This window comes from Scardinius erythrophthalmus, assembly GCF_964197995.2.
Source record: "Scardinius erythrophthalmus genome assembly, chromosome: 20".
NCBI classification, from domain to species: domain Eukaryota; kingdom Metazoa; phylum Chordata; class Actinopteri; order Cypriniformes; family Leuciscidae; genus Scardinius; species Scardinius erythrophthalmus.
The window spans coordinates 6,399,308-6,423,742 of NC_138240.1; the positions used below are offsets into that span (position 1 = coordinate 6,399,308).

Consider the following 24,435-nt stretch of genomic DNA (forward strand, 5'->3'; position numbering starts at 1 on the left):
AGAATACATTTCACAAAATATATTCTAATTTAAAAGTTTTTGTTATCATTTTAAAAAGATAAAACATTTAAACTGCGTTCATTTATTCTAATAAAAAAACTAATTTAATATTTTAAAATTCTTCCCTCAACATTTAAGACTGCAACCCTTATAAATGTAACACTGGCATTACTGTTGTTTATGTATTATTGGAATAAAAAGCAATGCTTGTTGAAAGTACTTTTGTATGTGCCACAGACACACATTTACTATGTTTTATAGCTTTTGAAGGGTCTATGATTAAACTTTAAAACAATACAGAGGTCACCATTTTATTGAAAATAAAGATCAAATGTTCTCCTATTGAAGGGATTTAAACTTAAGGAATAAGAAAATACACATGCAAAGGAAGCAGGTGGACCATATGATAAACTTTATCATACAATGGGAGGGAGAGATGAGTGTATCATTTATAAAGTATCATTCACAATAGATTTACAAATATAATAATAATAAGTCATAGTTTAAGAAAAAAAAAAAAAAAAAAAGTTATATACTAAATCAGACCAAAACAAGACTATTTAAATCTGTACAAGTGTCTTCATCGACACTCAACGATTCATTCTTCGTCCTCCGAAGACAATGCAAGTTTGAAAGTTCTCACGCAGTATGTACAATGGATCGTCGGGGTGGGGGGAGAACATGAAACAAATGAAGCATCTGAATCGCATCAGTTCCAGCATTATCCCACCCTTCAGAGAGCAGGATAAGACTTGAGAGGAAGACAGTTTATTTCTTGCAGACGTTTCCTGTTTCTTCACTTGATGTGCATCAGCTTCTCAGCATCCACTTTTAAACGTTTGCGTTTTGGTTGTACCACATCGTCGTCGGAGTCCTCCGAATCCTCTTTATCGGCCTCGGGTCGTGTCTCCTTCTCCGCGACTACTGGGAACGTCTGGTCGGGAAAAATCTCCAGCAGTTTTTCCTCGAAACGCTGACTCACAGCTTTGCCCGCCTCTGCCACTTCCGAGTCAGCCTAGGAGAGGGAGGAGAAGGGAAAGAGTGTGGAAATGTGAGGAAAGGGGAAGAGAAAGTGGGTGGAATGAACGGGTGAGGAAGAGGAGGAGAAGAGAATCACAGAAAGGGTTAAAACTCCAGTTTCGGCTGCTTTGGGTGCCAGCACTGCTGAACCCATCGGTGTGGTGTACAAAACATCTTACCTGAACATTACTCTGTTTCTCCTCATCATAAACCTGGATTATTCGAGACATCTAAAAAGGGCAACGACAGCACACAAAAAAAAAAAATACAAAAGAAAGGGGGGAAGAAAGATTTTATACCATAAACACAGTGAGGTCACAACCTCAACTGTATTTAAAAATGTCCAAGGAGCACAATTTTTGGTTTGCTCATAATAAATGCCTTTCAGTTATAAGGCATAAACAAACAGCCTCTCTATATAAACACATGACAACTAGAAGGGGATTTGCCTTAAAATACTCCAAAAAAACAAAAACAACAAGTGGCAGTTATGCTGACAGACCCAAACTAAATGCAAACGATAAATTGGAGGGAAAAATGACATAAAATTCAAAAATAGTTAATAATAACGTGCTTCTTTGACATGAATGCCAGTCATCAAGTCTTGTGAAGACAGTAAAATGTCTCCCTCATTTTGCAGTTTATTTTTAGACAGAAATAAACATTTCAGAAACCTCACTGAAGTATCACAATGACAGTGTGAAGTGCTACAGTATTTAACATGGGTGTCTTGGAGGATTTGACTATAGATAAAAGTTATTTTTCCCCACAACAAACACCCTATTTATGCACTTCAAGCATTCAGTGGCCACTGTGATGAACCCAAACAGATCAAATCCATCCACTGAAATCACCTAAAGTGGACATGAAGGAATGCACACATCCTTTGGTGAAACAGAAGCCAAACAATCCCTATAAAACGTTTGTGCGTAATAATCACATCTTTCATTTTATTAACGTATTGCCACCGAATTTAAAATTAACAGTGTGACTGAGTTTTACTTTCAATAACACAAACCTCATCAAGTGGCAACATTCAAAACTCACAACATCAACTAAATGCTAAAAATTACATCTGTAATCTACAATCACGACTTTCTAAGGGATATAAAACTAAATCAAATCAGTTGTATACATAATGTGATTTTAAAAGCATCAGTGCCGTTTATTTTTATTTTACAGTCACTAAACACTCTACATACACACTTTAAAGACCCCATGAAATAGAAATGAGAGTTGTGGCTTTTAGTCCATGTATGTTTGCTTTAAAGTTATTAATATTACACTAGTCTACTCCAAAAAGCGGACAGAATTCACTCGCTCTCTAGAATGAGTAAGTTCCTCGTTACGACTAGCAAAACTCCCCATTAAAGCATATTGGCAAAAAGTCAAGACCCACCCGAACTTCCGGTATTAATATGAAACCCATAAACTTACACTCGTCAAGTTTGCTTCATGGGGTCTTGACTGAATGTCAGAAGGCATGAACGACTGCAAAACTGACATTTACATCATGCATTTGATTGCCATTTTTATTGTTCAAAAGAAAAGTGCTGAACAATAATCAAATGTAATAAACATCTCTTTAACGGAGTGAAAAGGTGTGTTAGCCCTTTGACACACTAGTGCAACATCCAAAAAGAAAAAGAAAAACAGCGCCGCTGATTAAAGCTCAGCTCGACTGGAACCATTCCTTTAATTGTTAGTACTGGACTGGTGAACATATGAGGAAGTAAAAGCATGCAACCCATCACATGTTCATGCTGTGTTGCTTTAGTGTGTTTCATACTCTCCAAATACTCGTTTCTAACATGCAACATCCCATCACACCCCCCCACACAGGTTAAGGACATTCCCCGTACTCACCTCATTAAATTTGGCACAATTGCTAAAGACCAGGCGCACGTCGGACACAAACTCTGTAGTGCTCTTGTAATGCAGAGGATGTTTTCGCTGTAGTTTCCGCTTTACCAGGGTCAAGTCCATTGGATGCTTTATTATTTTATAGTAATTGGGTACCTGGAGAGAAATCAAGGCTTCAGCATTAAAACAATAACGTTGCAGACATGCGGCTCTCTTCCAACACCAAATAATCTACCCATCGACTCGACACTTTTAGGTATGACATGTGCATCCCAATGAAAAAGCACTATTAATAAAGCTAAAATTAAAATGAAAATATAAAAATAAAAGACCTTTCAAAATATTAATCAATAGATACTATAATAATAGATAAATAATGGGAAAAAAGGGAAATAGTTATTAAAAAACAAACATTGCAAGAATATAGACAGAAAAAGGTTCCATCTAATTAAAATGTTCAGTTTTTGCTGCTTGGATCTTCACCTAATATCTAGAATTTCAACAGTACCCCTTGTAAGTCAATTTACTCAGCTGGCATCTTAGTAGCACCCTCCAGTCATGCAAGTACAACTCATATATATTATAAATGGGGAAAGACCGAGTTGTTTGTCAATGACTACATTTACATGCACCTTCATAATGTGATTATAATGAGATTTAGGTAATATTGCGATGTAAATATATCCTCATGTAAAGTTTAAAAGTCCTGTTCTAATGGTTAGAGAGTCAGTCGGGATTGAGTCTCCATACCGGCAGGAAATGACTGAGGTCACCTTGAGAAAGACACCTAACCCCCAATCTCTCCTCAGGCGCCACAGCAATTTCGAGTGTGTCTGTCCACAGTTTGCAGTGTGTTCACTATTCACTCCTAATGTTGTGTGTGCACTAACTTGAATGGGTTAAATGCAGATGACAAATTCTGAGTATGGGTTACCATACTTGGCCTTCACATGTCACTTTCACAACGCTCGTAATCCTAGCAACGATAATCCTAGTAAAACGGGGCGTATGCTGATTTTAAATCGCAATAAACAGGCATATAAACATTTTAATCACATCTATTCTACTCTGACCAAAGTGCGCATGTGCATTTTTGGCATGCTGAAGAAACTGCTGTGTTGACAACACTGCATGACATGAATATAATGCAGTATATTGATGGTTGAAACATTTCAGATGCATCACAGGAAAACTGACTGAGGCCCAATACCAAAGAATCGCCAAACAAATCCGTGTCCGCTGGAGGAGCTTGGCCAGCAACACACACCCTATGTGAGTTTATCATTTGTACTGTGCATTGAGGTATGCAAATAATGGCGGTATAAATAACCACAAATCTTAGAAAATAATCAGAACAATAAAAATTGCAAGTAAACAGAAGCAAAGAGGTTTGCTCGTGTCATGTAAACAAGCCCTTACTCTGATTATTGGAAATAATCACATTATTGGTGCACATGTAAATGTAGTCATTGCAACCTTTAAATTATATTTTATATCAGGAATAAAATCTGACAACAATTACATCATAAATTGTGTTGCCTTAGAAGGCAGATCCCTATGTAGACAACAGCTCACTGTTTTAGAACAGAACTATGGACTACAGAAAGTACAGTAGTCATGTAAGAACAAAGTGAAGTGGTATATAAGACAACATTATTACCAGTCAACCGGATGCATTATTGCATTCACTCAATAACGTAATTACGCAAGAATCATATTCCCGCTATGACAAATAACAGCAGGAAATGGCCCAGAGGCTCAATACATGTTTGAAAACAGATGAATGGAGTCACTACAGAAATACATGTGAGCGATGCTGCTGTTTATTGCAATAGGGTTAATGACCTAGCAGAGAGGCAGAAATTAAATGCTACAGATCATATTGAACAATGGTCCAATTACACATCTGAGCTTTGGCCTTTAAGAACACTTCATGAGAAATATCTGCCTTTATGGGAAATGAGGATATTGTGGTCTTGATGGAAACTCACCGATGCAGGAACGGGCTCTTGAAACTCCGTACTGAGCTCATGACAGAACACATGCAGCAGCACGCGCTCACATCGCTACAAAACACAAGAACAAACTTAAAGAATCTGCAATTCTGCAAAAACATTAACTTTGTTGGAAAAGGTTGATAGATTATATCTAAAAACCATACTGGGTCACTCAGATTCATGTTTTAGCAAAGTAAATATTTTAGAGCCAAACAATCTCACAATATACTGTATGTATTTTATAATACATAATACAGTGTGTCATGTGAAGTATTGGGGTAAATTAATGAAGAGATTCCTCGTAAAAGGAATCTTACTTGGCCAATCTACCAATCCGGGGTAAAGTAAAAAAAGATCCCTGTTTTGTGACTATTGTTGTGTTTGTTTCTCTGTGACTCACTCTTTGGTCCCCTGGACTCATTGCCGTCTCACTTTTGTCCTTCTTACTGGGTGAATCGTCATCAGAGTTGTATACCATCTCTGGATTTGTGAGACTTCTGCAGAACGTGCACATCCAATCTCCACTGCAGCAGAAGAGGGTGCAAACACATGATTAACACAAAAATCAGGAATTAAAGCCTTAAAATCTAAAGGGAACAGATTCACAAAGTCTTTCATCTGTTATACTACTTCTATGACATTTACAGTCATTTATTTCTGTACTCATCTTTTTTTCCCAGGTTAAGTGTTAGTGTAAGGCCAAACAAAATAATTAACAACACAATTAAAAAAAGTTTTCACTACTAAAACCCCTGTACATGCCAACCCGAAGGTTAAGGCTAGCCTCACCGGCAGTTAAACTGGAATTGAGAAATAAAAAAAACAGCTTTTATTGAAACTTTATTGATTTTTTTTTTTTTGTATCTTGTCACATTATGACGTAATAGTGTGACAAAAGCCATCCGACCATGAAATGCATGAAGTGACCTGGTGTAAACAGGCCCTTAGAAAATTATTTAACTTGTCGCTGGTGGTACAACCCTTACTTCATAAAATAAACTAATTTATGACAACAATATGTCATGTCATACAATAATATGCTATTGATGGCATCTTAATTTTAAATAAAATAAAAGTAATTTATGGATATAATAATATGGCATGTTAAAACTAAAATTATAATAAAATAAAACAAACTTCATTCATGATTAGAAATGCTAAAAATAAAATCAAATTAGTCATTTATGAATTGAAATCCAAATGCATTATGATTTGATGCAATCTTAAATTATATGACAAATTGTAACACCATTAAAGGGATTTTTTACAGCTGGAAGGAAAGATGAACGTGTATTTAAATTGGGTCATTTATGTAGTAGAAATTATAGTGGAATTATTTTAGAAGTTGGTGCCTTCTAGACTGAGAAAAGCCAGAAAATTTATTTTTGGCTCATGTGGAAGAAAGACAACAACTCCCAGAATGCACTTGCTCTGCTGCCCTACGAGGCCACTCCCAAGCCACACCTACCGGTTACAGAGGGCATTATCGGAAGAAATGATACAACTAGGCTACTAGCTGACTCGAAACTGAGATGATGTCATTTTATCGTGAGATCCCCTATGGGCGGGTTTAAAACATGTGGAACGAGCTCCTACTACAGACTGTAGTCTCTCGCCTCTGGCCAAAAAAGCCTCCAATGACGCAAAATTACGATTTTTGCATCATCAGAGGTTTTTTTCCAGACACACAATACAGAAATCTCTCGTCTCAGGGGGACATGAGGGAGGGAAGCACGGTCATTCGAAAATACTACCGGGTTTCTACTGATACAAAGCTTAATGCTAATGGGTAATATACCCCATTAAGGCCAAATGTGTTGCATTGTCTGTGAAAATAAAGCCACATTCTTTACCTGGGAGAAGATTTGAGTGTTGGGATATGGCAGGTCATGTGGAAGACTTTAGGACAGCGATCACAGCACAGCAGTTCTCCACCGTTCTGACACACCGCACACCAGTCCTCATTCGGGTCGTCTTCCTTTCCTACAGTGGTCTGGCTGTTTGCGTTAGCAGTGCTTCCCCGCTGACTTCCATTTGACCCTGTGGTCCCATTGGTTAGAGGTGCACTGAAGTTTGGGTTCGTACAAGATGAAAGATGATCACTCTGTGGTTCAGATTTAACATTTTCACCTAGTGTTCTTAGAATGTCCTGGACTGAACCGGTGGACACAGAGCCGAGGATGGGAAGAGGGGGAGTAACGCTTCCTTCTGGGCTGCTCATCTGGTTGAGGAGAAATAAGAACAAGACATTGTGCAAAATGAAACAAACTGTATCAAAGCCAGAAAGAACAGGTTTAGCATTTTGGGAACCAAAAGGGGGAAAGAACTTTTTCGATATTTTTTTTTTTACCACATCATTATAGTTTTCATATAAAACAAATCACATATGAATTTTTTTTTATTATTATTGTACTAAACGTGAAGGTAGAAGGTGAAAATTATGCTTTTCATTCACAATTTTTAATGTTTCAGCTCATTTTGATCTTAAACTTTCTCCTTGTCCTTGTTACATGTACAAAAAGCAACTGACCCTAAAATAAACCCTTACCCTAATCCTATAAGTACGTTCTGTTAATTAATATTACTCAGTACTTATCTGTGTAAATACACTGTAAAAAAGAACACCTTAAAATAAACTGTGCTATGTGGGGTCTCTTCACAAAAACAAACTTTTTTGCGTCCAAGGAGGTTATATAAAAGAAACAAATGGAAACATTTGGTAACGAGTGTAAACTGCAATCTCAAGGTAAATACCATGCAAGCACTCCGTCTGCCATCTTTACAGCGTTCTGTTTTGATGTTTGCTCCAGAAAAGCTACACTCTTCCTCAACTCCCGGCTCCTGTTTGACTTTCACCTGGTCCACTGTCGTATTCCCCGTTCCAGGTCTACTGGCTGACCCACAACTAAACACACAAACAAAAGACACACCATAACAATTTTGCATGCAATGTCTCAACAATATTCGGAAATCAAATACATAATTCTCTTTGTTCAGTTCTAAGCTATAATTAACAGCTGGTAAAAAAATAAAATATTTTTAAACATGAAAGATGAAAGGACTGAGGTAAAAAAACTGAAAAATTGAATGCTGACCTGCCCCGACTGCCCGTGCTTGACGTGCTGGACGGACGAGCTGGAGTGTGAGAATTAGATAAACCTTGTGAATGAGAGACACAAAAAGAGCATGTTAAAATTGAAAATCTTTAGAAAATTAAAAAGGTAGCAGATATTTTTCTATCTGAGGGCAAACACCAGTCTGAATTTTATTTAAGTTTTAATAATGCATAATATGCCTTAAAATCTCAAATAGCCACAAAATGCAAAATGAATCAGAATTTTGTAAAATTGCAATAAAAAAAAAAATCAACTTAATATATGATGATGATTATTGCTGACACGACAATGAAACTTTGGATGCCAATTAAGTGTCATAAAAAATTGCATTTAATGACCTTTAGCCATTTATTCACTTTGAATCATACAAATAATTTACAAATGTATGATTTCATTTCAGGCTTTGTTAAAAAAAAGTAGAATGATATGAATAATATTTAAAATATTTGCAATGTTTAAAACATGAGCTCATTCGGAGCAGTAAGAAAACTGCTGCACTGCACATTTTATTGCCTTTCTATACACGCTTAATATTTCCTTTTTTGAAATAACAACAACAATAGTGGTAATCAAATAACCATGATGTAATAATGGTGAAAAGCATATATATATATATATATATATATATATATATATATATATATATATGCTAGCTAGGAGTTGTTGGTGGGATTGGTTGTGTGGTGGTGAGGTAGTACACCATTTGGTGCACATTAACGATGGCGGGGGGGGGGGGGCTAATGCAGCCTTAGCCCCAGGGCTGGTGCTTATGGTTGCACTGGAGATTATGCCATACGGAACCAGAGGCACTGAGCATGCATTAATGGTGCCAGCAGAGCCAGCAAAGTCTTAGCCCCTCGGGTTGGCGCGTATGGTCAGATGGGAGTTTCAGCTCTACGGTACTGAAGGCACGAAGAGTATGGCATATATAAATATTACACATATAAAATACTAATCTGCATTCATATTTCATGACATTATTTAAATGTTTGCTAATCTACACTGACATTTGAATCCCAAAACAATGCGTGTCAAAAATTCATGTCAAAGGTCTATTGCAAAAATGTCCACATGTGGGAGTACCTGATGATCCTGGGGAATGTGTTGAAGGTCCCGGTGAGGGATTGGTGGGGCCAACAATAGGATATGAACTAGCAGAAATATATCGACTGAGAAGGTTATCCAGTGTGCTCGAACCGGCATCTTCAAGCTGGTGATTATAAAAACAGTCAGTTTTTTGCAACACAAGAACTCTAAAACAATTCAGCTTTGTCTTCGCTTTGGTTATGAAGCATCTGTTATATGAAGAACAATAATAGCAGATCCAAGTATAGGGATTGTCTTTGTCTCATTGCCTTAGGTGCCGTAAACGTAATTATGTTTAGAACCTTTATTGCATTTGGGCCCAAAAGTTATTACATTTAAATGCTTTATTACATTCAGGCTCAAAAGTTATTATATTTAGGTCCTTTATTACATTTCCACACAATTATTAGATTTGTGCCCTCATGATCACGCATTCTGGGGTTTGAACTTACAACCTTTTGGTTACCAGGCCAGATCTATAACCACTAAATCTCACCACAGCACCTAATCATCTGACAATCAGTCTAAGAAAATGCAATAGTAAAGTTACCTGAATAGGAGGGATTTCAGGCAGGCAGGGCAGGTTTTCAGGGTTGGTGACTGACGGTATGAGCTCTATGGGGCCGACAATTGGACTGGTGGGGCCACGGTGAATATGGGCATTGGCCATACTGGCACTGGTGGGACTGGTGGGGTTGGCAGCACTAATGTTGTGTAGCGACGCCACAGGGAAGGGGCCAGCATGCCCAGGATTAGAGTGCTATGAGGGGGGGGAAAAGGGAAATGTGTTGGAAAATGGCAAAAACACTTTCATACAGCAGGTATATTTACTTATTTCTGATTGTGGAACATGGTGTGTATATGAGTCCTAGGTGAAATGCAACACAATTTACTGATTTTGTTTTCTCATGCAAAAAGGTAGGAAAAAAATATGATACCTAGTCTGACAACTGAAAAGAATTTTACACTGCAGTCTCCATTTTAAACACACTACATGATTACAATATGAATAAAAATGTGATAGCAGCTCCAAGAAATAATTACATACTAATGAGAAATATATTTTATATTACTCACTACTTACTCAATAATGACACTATAATTAAAAAAAAAGATTATTAAATAATTTGACGTTTATTATAAGAAAATGTATATTGTATATTAATATTGTATTATTAATATAAAATATATTCAAATATAAGAATAATTAATTTAATACAAAAATATAATATAAAAACATACTTAATTTATCAGTTTAATATCAGTCCCACTGTCCCATATAATGGTTATTTAATTGCTATTGTTTCTACCCACAGATAAATCACTATTTAATATGTAGCAATATAATTTTTATATAACTAAACATTGGTCACAGGCAAAGTTTCCCATCTCAGGACAGGATAATATTAAAAACCTGCAATTTTATTTCCTGGCTGTCTCCAGTGATTGTGTTATGTCATGTGACTTTCACAAGCTTTGTTGGTGTCAATAACAGAAATGCTCATTTTCCTTGATTATAATTATTGCTGACACTCGATCAGAACGGATCTAAAAAAGCAGGCTAGATTAAGCAGCTTAAATTTTGCTTTCACTTCTTCTGTTCAAATAGAAATCAACAACAGTGAAGTAGAAGAAAGTGACGTTTTAGCATTTGGGTTTTTGTCATGTGACCTGCTGGAGTCTCTGCACTGACCTGTCTCTGAAGTTGAGGCTGCATCATGGGATACGGCTGGCCATTTAGTCGGGGTTGCGCCGAGGGCATGCGGTTCTGCGCTGATACCATGCGCATATGATTAGGTGGATACATGTGGGAGGATCCATTAACTCCGCCCCTCTGGAGGGCCTGCATACTAATGAGCCTCGGAGGCTGAAAAGTGAGAAAGTGGAAGAAATTAAGTCCTGGTCCTTACATGAACAAAACATACAATCAGGAATTATAAATGCCAATAATTTCAAAATCAACAAATATTTATAAGAATAAACCAAATATAATTCTGCTGACATATACTCTGAACCAATCATAAGGTTAATTCAAAAACAAAATTTCCTTTCTTGAGAAAGGAAAAATTAAAGAAGAGATGAACTTCATTACCATAGACAATGCTGGTCCACCACAGCTAGACCAGAATAAACCAGACATGCATGGAAAGCAGGAAAGATCTAATCTCTAATTTACCGGTTGCTGTATCATCTGTGGTGGACCTCCTTGTCTGGGATGCTGGGACATCTGTGAAGCGATGCGCATTTGCTGCTGAATTTGTTGTTGTTGTTGCTGCTGCTGTTGCTGCTGCTGTTGGTGCTGGTGCTTCTGAGCGATCGCAGCCTGCTGCATGTGCTGCAACCTCAGCTGGGCCAGGTTGATCTGTCCTGAGTGCTTACCTGGGTGGTTGTGACTGGGAGAGATCTGCTGATTGACCATCATGCTGGGTGGAGGAGCAGTATGTGACACTTTTTCAATAACAAGATTGCCTGAATGAAAAAGGAGAGCAGGGGTCAATGCATCTTGAAGCATGTAAATGCCTGTTCACACCAAGTCTGAATTTGTGTCACTCTCTGAAAAGTTAAAATACTGTAGTATGATATTTTGGACAAAGTGTTATATGTTTTTATCATATTAAATTAAATTAAATAAAAAAAATTCAATAACTGACCACATTATGATTTCAGACAAAATGTTTAATTTCACAAATGATACAATAATATAAATCTAAATAATATACAATTAAATAATAAAAAAATGCCCACAGTGATATATTTTAGACACAATGTGTATTTAAAATAAAATAACGATAGTATGATATTTCAGAGAGTTTAATTTTAAAATCTGGTTGTGCATGTTTGTCACTGAAATTTGGACATGGTTTCTCTGTGTGAAACAAAAACAGGTTTCAGCCGCAAGTTAAGTTAAAGTTGAGTCAATACCGAGGTTAACCACATTCTTGGCCCAGAAGGTGGGGTCGCAGAAGAAGCGGACTGCTCCATTATTTTGAGGTACTGGGTCCACACGGGCCTTCATAATGAAACGCAGCTGGTATGTGATCTACAGAGTTAGGAAAAAAAGCGAATGAGGAAAGACACAAAGGAGAGAAGAGTCTACAATAGCAATGCTTTTTGTCATTTAAGTTGATGTTGATATGGTATAGACATCCTTTAAAATGAAAGAAGTGGCAGAACTGTTATTGTTGGAAGGTGTAATGCCAGTAAAGATTACACATTTGCAAAAATGGACCCTAAAAGAAAAGGAAACAGGTGTTTTGTGAGATAATTAAGCATTTTGGCTGACCAGTCTCTTGCTGTATAGCAGGGCTGTACTGCTGCCATTGCTGATGGCCCAGTTGGTGAAGTTGAGCACATGGATGATCTGCTGGGCCAGGATGCTGATGTCCCTCTGTTGGCTGAGCAGCTTTATACTCCTCTCTTTGGTCACACTCTTTATTTGGTAATAGAGGGAATGAAGAGGGAAGAGAAGAATATTAAGAATGACTGAAATGAAACATATTCTGGACTTGCTAGTGTCAAACCATAAACGTGAGAGGCTGAGGGGCAGGATAATGTGCTAACATGTAAAGTTTCCAGAACAAAAACTTGACCTTTTATACTAAAAGCGAATTCACACCACACAGACAAATGGCAACCAACACTAACAAAAGTTGGCTGTTGGATTTAGAATTTTATGAAAAATAACTCATGTTCACACTGGCCCAACAGACACTGATTGAACATGTTCAGTTGCACAATCAACGGCAACAAATGTCAACAGGGGTAACACACTGATTCGACAGAACCCAACAAACATGTTTGTTGGTGTTTGTCAGTGTGGTGTGAACAGGCCTTATTGCAAAACTAGATAACACGCAACCAGATATAGTCAATTTTAAAATAATATCAGTTTACACAATATTATTTTTGAATTATTTTTAGTATTAAAAAAGTATTTTTTTTTTAATTAGCTTAAGTTTTAATAATTTTGTTTTGCACTTTTGTCATTTTTATTAGATTTTTTTTATCTTAAATAATTTATAATCAGCTTTTGTTTGTTTTTATTTCAATTTGTTTTAGTAATTTTACCACATTTCAGTTAGTTGCCAATGCAATCTTTCTAATGTGTTTTCCCCCCCCCCAAGTTTAAGGTTATCTACTAAATAAATAAGGTTAACAATTTAATTATCTTGAATATTTTTAATAGTTTTAGTAACCACACTGGTTTATACAGACTACACAAGTGGTACTATGACGTGCATTTAAATGGACATCCTGTTTCTATGCGTCACATTGCACAGTGCCTTCAGCTACATTTTCCCCATCCATCTAAAACAAAACCTAAAAAGTGACAGCCACCTCATCAAAAGGGGCTTTCGTACTGGAGGAACCTTTTCATAATTCCAATAACTATTTGTGGAAGTACCCAAATTTTGCCGTGTTCGCACAACAAGAACTAAGAACGATTTTAGTTCTAGGAACTCTTTTTGGAGGAACTAATTTAGCTCCTACTTAAGAGTAGGGTCTAAGCCAGCACTATAGGAAATATCTGTGACTAAGTGTATGCTGATTGGCCAAAAGCACGTGAAACACCAGTACCCGCCATTTTTTAAAAAGCTGTGTAAACACACAGATTATAGTCTATACATTTACTCCAGAAACTAACTCTACAAACAAACAGTGATAGATGGGCCTCTTAACCTTTACGTTAAGGAGGAAATACAATGCAACTTTGAGGGGACCAAGCAAAACATGATTATGTATGCATTTCTGCTCAGCTAGCAACACTGGACATCAACCATACGGCATACGCTAATACCTTTTCAAATACTGTCTACTTTCTATGTATTACACTTCTATCTAATAACGTATAAGACAGGACTGTTAGACAGATCGTAAACTAATGAACACGGAGAATGAGAGCACTGTGTGCTCAGACTCTGGTGTTCCCAGCGCCGTCAAAATAAAAGTCACAACAACAAATGCAGCTTATGTCACTTCAGAGTTTCTACTGGCGGTGCAAATGCAACCAGGAAAATTTTCTTAAGGGAACCATTGGTTCTCAGGAAACCACCCTGGTGGCATGTCCTTGAAATACCTGGTGCGAAAGCCCCTAAAGTAGTCAAGTAGCCAGTTGTGTCATTGTTTGGCTCTCGAGTCAGTTGAAATGTGGGCCATTTGCAATATCTGATGTGTGTAGTAAAAATTACAATCTGTCCCTGCTTACCACTTCACCAGAGTTGGACATTAACATCAGGTGTAAACATGGCCTCTGTTGTATAAAGTTTCACTACACTTGAGTGGCTTCAGCGCTAAGCCCAATTTACTTCTGCGTTGAACTCACGCGTACCCTGACGTGCACCTCTCCAAAACTGTAACAACGCATCAATTCTACGTGGACCGGTGACTGGTCCGCTAGAACCGTTAACTCTGGTTTTACATGCGCCCTCTGCATGTGTAATTGCAAGTATAAATGAAAACTGACGCATAGCCTACAGCGTAGGTCAGATGCAGAAGTAAAAATCAGCCTTTAGAATCTCATGACTGATGACTCCCTGAAGATGTAACACCATTAAACACTGTGACATCTGCAGGGCTCGATTCATCACTGACTGGTGTGAATCACAGTCAAAGGTGTCAATTGGGGCTAATTTGAGCTGAGCCCTGAAGCACAGAGTTGTAGGTGTCTGAAAAAACAGCACTGTCCCTTTCGGACATTCTGCACTTTCACATTTGGCCTCTCTCAAACCATCAGTCTTCAGTTTTCAAAATTGTCCTTAAACGTGATCCTCGTCCTTCAGATGTTGATACATTGTTGAATTTTGCCTGGAGGGGTCTGTACTTCTGGCTTGCAATCAATCACTTGTAAACCGGTGTCCTTCCTTTCTTTCACTAGCAGTTTTGCTCCAATTCATACAATCAGTAAAGCTTCCCCCACAGCGATTCGCAAGGTTTATGGCATGTGATGAGGTTCACACAATGTGGAGGCTAGAAAATAACAATGACCTTGTTTGCACTAGGTATTAACAAGCGTCTCAGGTGATCCGATCACAAATGGTCAGCTGAGACATATCACTGTTTACATCTAGAATTAACATGCAGCTCCAAAGCATTGCCGCGAGCATATGTGAGCAGATTTTGCATCTCAATACATGAATCACTTACTGCATGTTAAATATCAGGGCTAGGCGGGTATTGCATTTAATTTAAATAATTCCTGCAGGTTATAATGCGAGAAATTCCTGCAAACATTTATTCACTTTAGCATGTAGGTTGTATGAGTAAATGAATCCACACAGATTATAAGATCAAATCACTCATTTTAAAACTTTCTCCTAGACGTAATTTCACAAATAGTGTGTGAGTTTCAGCACGGCTTCTCTCTTTCAAAATGTGCTTAACATCACCACATTGCATCTGCACAAGTCAAGCATCAAGCGCACTGCAGGCGGCGATAGACTCTCGCGTTTCGGGAGTCATGACAGTTTTGCATAGTCACTCAAGTTTATCATATGCACGTCTTTTCAAGTCTTACCGATTTAAACATTCAAGCAATTTTAAACCATTCAGTACTCGCACACATACATAAAGATGCATCACAAACAGCTCACGAGTAACAAAACAGTTCTTTTTTGCGGATTATAGCGTTTTAACAGTCAAAAACACAAAATTATGTCAAAATTCAGGTATTGAAGAGTATCCTCATAAACACAGGTGGTTCTCTTTAATTAATTTGTATCTTTATTCTATTGTATTTATTTGTGCTAATTAATTCTGAAATCAAGATTGAAATCAAGCTTCCTTGTGTTGTGTAAACTCTTGAGCAACAAAATTTCCCCATTGTAAAAACACAACTACAATGAGCAAGCAAACATTTAGATGAGATAAATGTCATTTATAAAAAAAAGTGTCTAAAAAATGCCCCTCTCCCCATAAGAATCACCTAAAGGGAAGAATCCTGCATGTTGATATCAAGGGCTTATCTTTTTTTTTTTTCAAAGCCATAACAAGCCTGGAGTTTTATTGTAAAGGTTGTTGGACAAGTCTGTCTTTGTAATTTGATCCAGTTCACAAGCACATTATGATGAGATAGCACCATTTACACTGCTTATAACAAACATGCACATTATTCCTTCTGTCAATGATGCTTGAGGGATTATGTCTGCAGAAATAAGCTGTCATAGAATTGGCCACTCAATTATTTAAGATCATACATGCTGTCCATACCAACATCTTTTAATTGGTATTTCAGACTTGTTTCCTTAAGGCGGGCGTACACGGTGCGATTTTTGCTGTTTTTACGAGCTCGCAGATGATTTTTTTCACTCGGGAGAAATCGAGTGGAATCGGTGATGCTCGCATGGTCTAGGCTCGCAGCGTGTGAGAGGAATTACGAGCCGAGCCGAGCACGTTATAAGCACCTCCCCGACCTCCCGATCATCTTTAAACATGTTTAAAAAATTTGGGGAGTCGGCCCGATTTTCACCAGCTGTCCCCTATTTCCAAATTATACACAACCACGTGGGGCTATACCTCAGTGGCAGCAACCATACAGCGTGCGCATACACTGTCTCTCTCCCTCTCTCACACTCACACTCACACACACACACACACACTCACACACACACACACACACACACACACACACACACACACACACACACACACACACACACACACACACACACACACACACACACACACACACACACACACACACACACACACACACACACACACACACACACACACACACACACACACACACACACACACACACACACACACACACACACACACACACACACACACACACACACACACACACACACACACACTTCTCTCAATTCAATTCTGTTCAATTCAATAAAGCTTTATTGGCATGACAAAAATACAATTGTATTGCCAAAGCATCAAAACAGCATAGAAAATTATTTTGAACATTGTACTACAGAAAATAATAATAATAATATTAAATAAAAATAATAAAATAAAAATAATAATTCTCTCTCTCTAGTTTTTATGTTGAATGGCTACTGTTCTCTGCTTTACAACAAATCATTTGCACACACATTTCTGTCATTTTTGAAGCTTTGCCTGCATGCAATATTGACGGTCTCTGTGTTTAGCGCGAAAGCTCACGTGATTGCTGCCGGCTCGGGAATAAATTCGTGCAGGACAGTCGTGCCGTGTACCAGCTGCATTGACGCGATTATCAGTTAAACTGACTCGCAACGTGTGCAATATCTCACGACCTCCCGAGTGCAACTCGCACCGTGTACGCCCGCCTTTAGGAAATCAAATAGTTTTTGCTTTATTGATGCCTGTACGCTTACCTCCAGCTGCTGCAGTAGAGATTTGCCCTTCTTGTTGATTTCATTGATGAGAGTAAAGACTGCTATCTTTATCTCATGTTCCACCTTCTTATGCGTCTCTGCAACTTCTTTGATTCTAAAAGGAAAAAAGGGAATAAAAGACGTTAAAAAGACCCAGTAGTTCATAAAAACAATAATTCAATACAATTCTGCCAAAGATTCAATCATGTCCAGATACTTTTCTTTAATGAAAAAACAAGATCAGGAAGAATTGGCAATCAAATTAGAACGTCATCATCTATAAAACCGATGCAACAGAAGTCCTACCTGTTTTGCACCTGAGATGCAGAGAACTCCACAAAGTTCCTCTTCTCTAGCAACTTAGTCATGAATGTCTCAATGATGCCTTTCTGGTTTTGAAAGGCTTCTTCTAGAAACTGGTACCTGCAAAAAAAAAAAACATATGTTCTATTCTGATCTATTCCTTTAATGCCATGTTTTTGGTGCAGGTAATCAGCTCTCTTCATTTGATTGTCTTGTTTAAAATTCTTTCATATATTGCCAGCTGATTTAATACAGTTCAGATGAAGATGGTGCATGGTTACTGTAAACAGTGTGGTCTGGCTGACCTGTGTTCTTTGTGTTCAAGCAGCTGGCAGTCTCTGCAGGTTAAAGTGTCACATGTCTCGCAGAAGAGCTTGAGGGCCTCTTGTTTGTGCACCGGACAGAAGACGGGTCTCTGGCCTGACGTACCAACCGATTCTACAAAACAGAACGACCACAGTCAAATTCATCTTTTGCTGCTTATTTCCTCCCCTGACCCTCTATTCTCTCAGTCTATGACTGCCATATGTTCTCATATGCGCCTTGCCAAACTCAATCGAAAAGAGGGAAACTAAATGGGTTAGCTCTAATGAAAACAGTACAGGCAGAGCAAGCGACTCACTCAAAACTCTGCCTGTTGCCATAGCAACTGTACTACGACTCAGCCTGCTAAACGTGCAAAACAGATGCTCCACACCGTTGCTGAAACATCCAAACTACAAGACCACAAGACCAAAGCATCTTCCAGCCTAATGAAAACAATATCGCAACTGCCTTGCAAATATAAGCAGTTAAAAATGGAAATAAATGAGTCTACAGCACGTACCAGAAGATACTTCCTCTTTTTTGCGTATTTTATGGTCCTTAGTAAATTTGACCCTTTGATGCGCTTCAATGCAGGTTTTACAGAGCCACTCCCCACATTCCATACAGAATCCAATGGCGCTGGCATTATCTTCACAGCTGGTACAAACCTGTTACAGAGCAAATAAAGAATGACATCTTTTAAAATAATGTCTAGAGAAAAGTTGATATATGATAGCATGCAAGCTAATAAAGCAAGGTTTAATCTAGGGGTGTGAATACCAATGAATCTGTTTCTAAATAAATGTTTGCTCAATTTCATTTGACAAAACGAAGAGCAATGCGATTCAGTAACTTTCTAGTGTTAATAACAGTGTTAATTAGGCATTTTAAATCAATTATTCACTAATGCAAAATCATTAGTACTGATGGAAAGATTGTTATACTCTAGTTAAGTCAAAATCACCGAGCTGATACTGACCTGTGTGGAGTTTTCCACTGATGTGCTTGTGGCCTCTGAAGTGTCCTTGACAAAGTAATTGTCCACCATGTCAATTTGTTTGTACTCCTGATGGCACACCGTGCAACGCATGACATTCACTGCACAAAAACATAAAAAATAAAAAAGTTAACAAAGCCTGGGAACAAACAAAGGAGAGATACATGTTATTCATGCATCCATTTATGATTAGTACTCACTTGAAGCCCTGGACAATAACTTACATGACAGGACAATAAAAAATAAATTTAACAAAAGACAAAAACACTGAATAACAACTTGGTTCATAATATAAATGAAAACTGTTGGTCCAGCATTACAGTTTTTGTTTGCTGTACGAGGAGACCAAGATTCTATTCCCCATGTAATACATGTAGATTTTTTTTTTTTATAAACTATATATAGAATGGAACTACTTGGACTAGTATATTAGTTGACTTCAATGACACATCCCTAATTACAACTGAGAAGCACTGGTATTTACAGAACTCAAATTCACGTTTTTTTTTAAAGATCAGCAATGGCAATCGGCAGATGACCTGACCAAATTTAAAAATGTGAATGGGTGATTTCTCTCTGCCAAATCATTGTTTTTACCAATAATAAATCATGCAGCCTAAGATCAAAGGTACACATTCATGGAATATATATATATATACACACATATACATACATATATATATATATATATATATACACACACACACACACACACACACACACACAAATTATGCAGCCTAGAACAACTACGTGCAGTCTTAGAACTGGATATCATAAAACTGGAGAATGTCTTCATTTAAATTGCATTATGGGATGGAAAAAAACCTTCCTATAGGGAACGTTGAATTTCTTACTGAGGGTGCATACATAATAAACAAAGTAATAACGGCTTCTTATGCATTTAAAATCCAAAAAAGGGTTTTGATTCATTAATAATTCATAAGGTTTTATTAACTATAATTGCCATCTCCTGCAATAACAAATAGTCTGCTCTTTGTGTGCATCATGCAGCAGCATTTCACCACAAATAATGATCTATTCATAAAACTAATTTAATTTCATCTTAATTTAATTTGAAAACATATTGAGAAATTGGACATGCCCCTCCCCCACCCATCACATGCAACACCCCCCCACCTCTTTTCCCTGACAGGCCATCAATCCCCCACAAAGCTACAGCTAGAACTAGTCCAAACCGGTTGGAGCCAGTTTGCACTGGCTCACACTGCTTTCAGCCGGTTTCCCTTAAGCACCCAGCTGCAAACCCCTGCTAATGATTGGCTGCTGAGAGCAGCTGGAGAAACACTGCACTGAAACACAGTGCAACTCACTGTTGAGTTACTCTGTACTGATATTAACTGGAGCCAGTGATGCATTGCCTGAGGCACATCTATTCTACAACACGTCACATGCAGAGCCCTGTAATGCAATTAAAATTCCTGTATTATTCAAACAGAGGGTTATAAACCACTTTCTTTAATAATTATGATGCAATTATTAAATTATGTTTGAAGTCTTACAAAACCCAAGATTGTTACATTTTAAGATTCAGTCTGGCAAAATTCACAATATTCTCATAAACTTGTTCACATTATCGAAATATTAGCTAACTAAGAGCTGTTAAAGTTAATAAAAATGGTGTGTCTACAAAAACGGGTTGCTGATGCCAAGAAAAGTGTCTGAAAACAAAGCAAAATGGACCACACGGCTACAGTCAAGCTGAGAATAACAGTTTAACAACTCTAGTTAGACAACAGGCTTGAATACAACAAAGTGCTTCTTGAGATTCAACTAGCAGCACAGAGTGTGTCACAGATAGTTTTCTCAGTCATGTTACTCTGATGAGTCACGCTGGTAAACGCTGAGTTACCTCCCCCTGAACTTTAATTAAACGTCTACGGCAAGCCCAAAACAAACCTGGCAAGTGAACAAACCCTTCAATTACAGATCGCAAAAAGAGGAGGAGTAAACCACCAAATAAGAGTTAAAAATTCTCACAAAACAGCAAATGTCAGTGAAATTAGTTGCTTAACCTTCAGAAAATGCTGATCAGCAACTTTAAACAATTAGTTGATCTATTTAACTTTTCTTATACGAGGAGGACTGCAACTCTGGCCTCTCTATAAACATTTGGGAAATGCACAGCTTGAAAATATGACTTCTGTGATTTCTTTAAATATTTTTTTTTTTAAAGCAATGGAAAAAGGGTTGCAAATAACATGATTGTTGCAGAATAATTGGAAATTACTAACACTCAGTAGTTTACAGAAAAATGCACAAAATTAATTACAGAATTAATTATTCATACAATAACTTGAACATGGCTGAATGACTGAGCAAAAACATAGATTATTTACTTGTCTTATTTTCGCTTAGTTAATAAATACACATTTTGCTTGGTTTGGTAAATAAATAAAAACAATTAATTACATATCTATTCCAAATTCTGACAATGTAGGATTTCGATTTTTGCATACATTCGAGAAAGTAAAGACTTCTGAATTGGGATTCTTAAGTTAGATAATAGTTTAGTTTACCATGTCTAATCGTTCTCGGTTCAACTTCTTCTAACTATGAAAAACATAAGAGTCATGCCTGTAAATGCATCAAAAAAAGGAATGTGACAGCAAAGTGTACCCTATTCAACAAACCAAACAATGCAAAAATTTATTTTGTACATAATTATATCACTACACTGAAACCTGGCTTCAATTTTTATACTTGTGGTCAGTGTAATGAACTATTCAATCTGATAGCCTGGCATAATATTCTGCAGTATGATGTGCGCTGATCTAATATGAGATTATTGATCTGGTGGCATTCTGAGAAAAGTGAAGAGATTTAAAGAGAAACGACAGCCTTTGGGCTTATAAATATGCATCAGTGATCGCTGATATGGGTGAATAACCAGAACCACAAAAAACAATTAAAATAGCTTTACAGGCTGCAGCTAATGCTGAATCTAGTTCATATATTATTAACTACAATGAATGATGCTAACTTATTACAAGAAACATAAGCACAATGAAATGATAATACACTGCACTCGATGCACTGACTCAATGGCAAAGCAAGTGCATTGACCAAAATATTCTCCACTGCGCCAATAATGACATTCAAGAGACAGTGATAATGCTCCAAAAAACAATGCTAAAACTAAGCATGCATAATTACAACAAACCAATACCCACAGCAGCGCTTCTAGTCTGGTTTATCAGCAGAAAACGCAGCATTTGGGGATGGCATAGTGTGCATTGTCAAAGAAAACCATTGTGCATGAATCTGGGGGTCACAAGCCATGACCCCTGCATTATCAATAACTCTGGATGGTTAATCCTAGTTACCTTGTGTTTGACCACCACATTAGTTCACTGGTGGCTCCTACGGCACGAATACAGTGACGGCACTGAATCTGATCATCAATACATAGACAATGATGTGTCAAAATATCAGGACTATAGTCAGATAAACTGGATCAGCAAATAATTGAGTTTGTCCACGGAGCATAAAAAAGAGCCCATCACTCTGACTGACACCCGTTACATGATTTGACTGAGTGTGCATGAAGCTGCAACATCTATACATTCAATATAACTTGAATCAAAATACAAAATTAGGCGAGGCTGACTGTTTTAAAAGGTTAGGTCATTAGAAAATCCGTCATTAGATTGTAAAGACTGGTTAGTGCAGGGTTTTTTAAAATGAGTCACAAACTCAAGTCAATTTGATCAGTGTTTCACAATATGTTGTTTTAAAGCAGCTTTACAGAAAATTATGATGTTGATGTTAGTAATATCTTCATGCCTTACAGTTGCATTTAGCAAATTTGAGCTGGACAATAATATTTTTAGATGATATAAACAAACAATATATTATATAGTGCTTTACATGAGTATACTGTATGTACGTGAATAGAGTTGGATATACTTGTATATGTATGTACTTGTGTATGTAGGCTATGTATATATATAGAGAGAGAGAGAGAGAGAAAGAGAGAAACAAAATAAACAATGATGCAATTGTGATTTGATATGTAGTATATATTGTAATAAAAATGAAGATTAAGTAAATAATAAAGAATTAATTAATAGATTGATAAATAAACAAACAAACACACAAACATCTAACAGTATAGTACTGTAGAGAGCAGAAAAACAAAACAAAATAATGTATTAGAAAATAAATATTATGTATCATGTTAATTTTTACACCGTATATTTGTTTTTTGGGCATAAAAGTATATAAATGCCTTTTAAATTTTAGGACAGGAGTCTCTTGCACATATTTGGGGGTATCTGGCAATCCAAAAAATAATCTAACTATAGGCACATAGAGAAAACGCAGCTGATATTTAACTAACTGCACATGACTAACTGGCTCGTAAGTTATGACAGTTACTCGTGTATTAAAATATTACAATCAGTCGGTATAACCGTAACTGCATGAGTTAAACACCAAACACCAGCTGATGATCGCACATGTCATCATGTGTAAACAGTTAAGCAATGGATGGTTTCTGGATTGCTGGGGAGAACTGAAAAAGCTCACTTCCCTTTTCCTAACTTACCAATACGAGTGTCCTGTCCATGGGGCCCTTGCACCGGGACGGTGATCTTCCGTTCGGGCTGCGGGATGCACTTGAGGCAGAAGGAGTGCAGGCAGGGAAGGAGTTTGGGTTCACAGTCACGGTTCTGGAGACTCTGTTTACACACAGCACACGTATCCAGTAGGTTTATCGGGGCGGCAGGGGTTGAAGAGGAGGAGGAGGATGCTGCTGCTGCTGCTGCTGCTGCTGGAGGAGGCGACATCTCGTTAATGAGAGCGGGTGATGGACCAGCAGCGGTGCTGTCCGCGGAGGAGGACGACGACGACGACGACGGCGGAGGCGGAGGTGGCGGTTCAGTGCTCTCGGCATTTGGTGTCCCGTCTGTAACGTTAGCTCCGCCGTCGCTGGATGTCGTCAGCGCTTCGGGAACGTTCTCTTGAGACTTGAGCTCGTCTGTTCCTTCTTTCTGTTCTGCGTCGATTAAAATTACACCGTCGGGGTCCTTTGCTCCGCCATCTCCGTTATCTTCTGTTCCCGAAGCCTCTACCTCCATATTTGCGGAGCTCTCCGTACTATCTTGGCCTTTGTTGTCCGCCATCTTTGCTCCTCTTTGAACCGCCTGACGTTCAACGCGCTCAGAAAATCCGATGTGTTTGACGTCATGCCGTCGCTCTCATGTTCGTCACAGAGAATAAGCAATTAGACTTAAAGTATCCATTAATGAAAGAATATTATAAATTCATTTTATATACATACATTTACATTGTAAATACAATAAAATATTTTTTATTTTTAAAATAGAATACAAATGTTTTTAAAAATGCCGTTATAAATCCATATTCTGTACCTGTATTTTTATTCTGTATTAATTGTCACTTTTTAGTAC

General features: G+C 37.6%; 1 protein-coding gene across 3 annotated transcripts; it reads right to left on the reverse strand.

Annotated features, from left to right (window-relative positions):
* Positions 1-212: 212 nt before the first annotated feature.
* trim33 (tripartite motif containing 33) lies at positions 213-24,230 on the reverse strand. 3 transcript variants are annotated; one of them, XM_081349081.1, is made up of 21 exons: positions 23,571-24,230; positions 18,986-19,104; positions 18,527-18,674; positions 18,006-18,138; positions 17,704-17,820; positions 17,398-17,512; positions 12,366-12,512; positions 12,005-12,122; positions 11,259-11,551; positions 10,776-10,949; positions 9,633-9,842; positions 9,080-9,206; positions 7,976-8,039; positions 7,635-7,785; positions 7,011-7,101; positions 6,734-6,920; positions 5,281-5,404; positions 4,875-4,949; positions 2,887-3,039; positions 1,200-1,250; positions 225-1,015 (listed from the first exon to the last, which is right to left on the reverse strand). In XM_081349081.1, the coding sequence occupies exons 1-21, from the start codon at positions 24,145-24,147 to the stop codon at positions 797-799; spliced, it is 3,393 nt and encodes a 1,130-aa protein (XP_081205207.1). In that variant the 5' UTR covers positions 24,148-24,230; the 3' UTR covers positions 225-796. The 3 variants fall into 3 exon arrangements, with proteins under 3 accessions (XP_081205205.1, XP_081205207.1, XP_081205206.1); XM_081349079.1 differs by having other exon boundaries at positions 213-1,015; positions 6,734-7,101; XM_081349080.1 differs by lacking the exon at positions 1,200-1,250 and having other exon boundaries at positions 298-1,015; positions 6,734-7,101; positions 23,571-24,176.
* Positions 24,231-24,435: the final 205 nt, after the last annotated feature.

Coding starts and splice junctions, on each gene's coding strand:
- trim33 (XM_081349079.1), bottom strand. CDS start 24,147: ATGGCGGACAACAAAGGCCAAGATAGTACGGAGAGCTCCGCAAATATG. Junction 18,675..18,985: donor CAGTGGAAAACTCCACACAG/GTCAGTATCAGC, acceptor GCTCTGTAACAG/GTTTGTACCAGCTGTGAAGA. Junction 12,123..12,365: donor TGCTATACAGCAAGAGACTG/GTCAGCCAAAAT, acceptor CTAACTCTGTAG/ATCACATACCAGCTGCGTTT.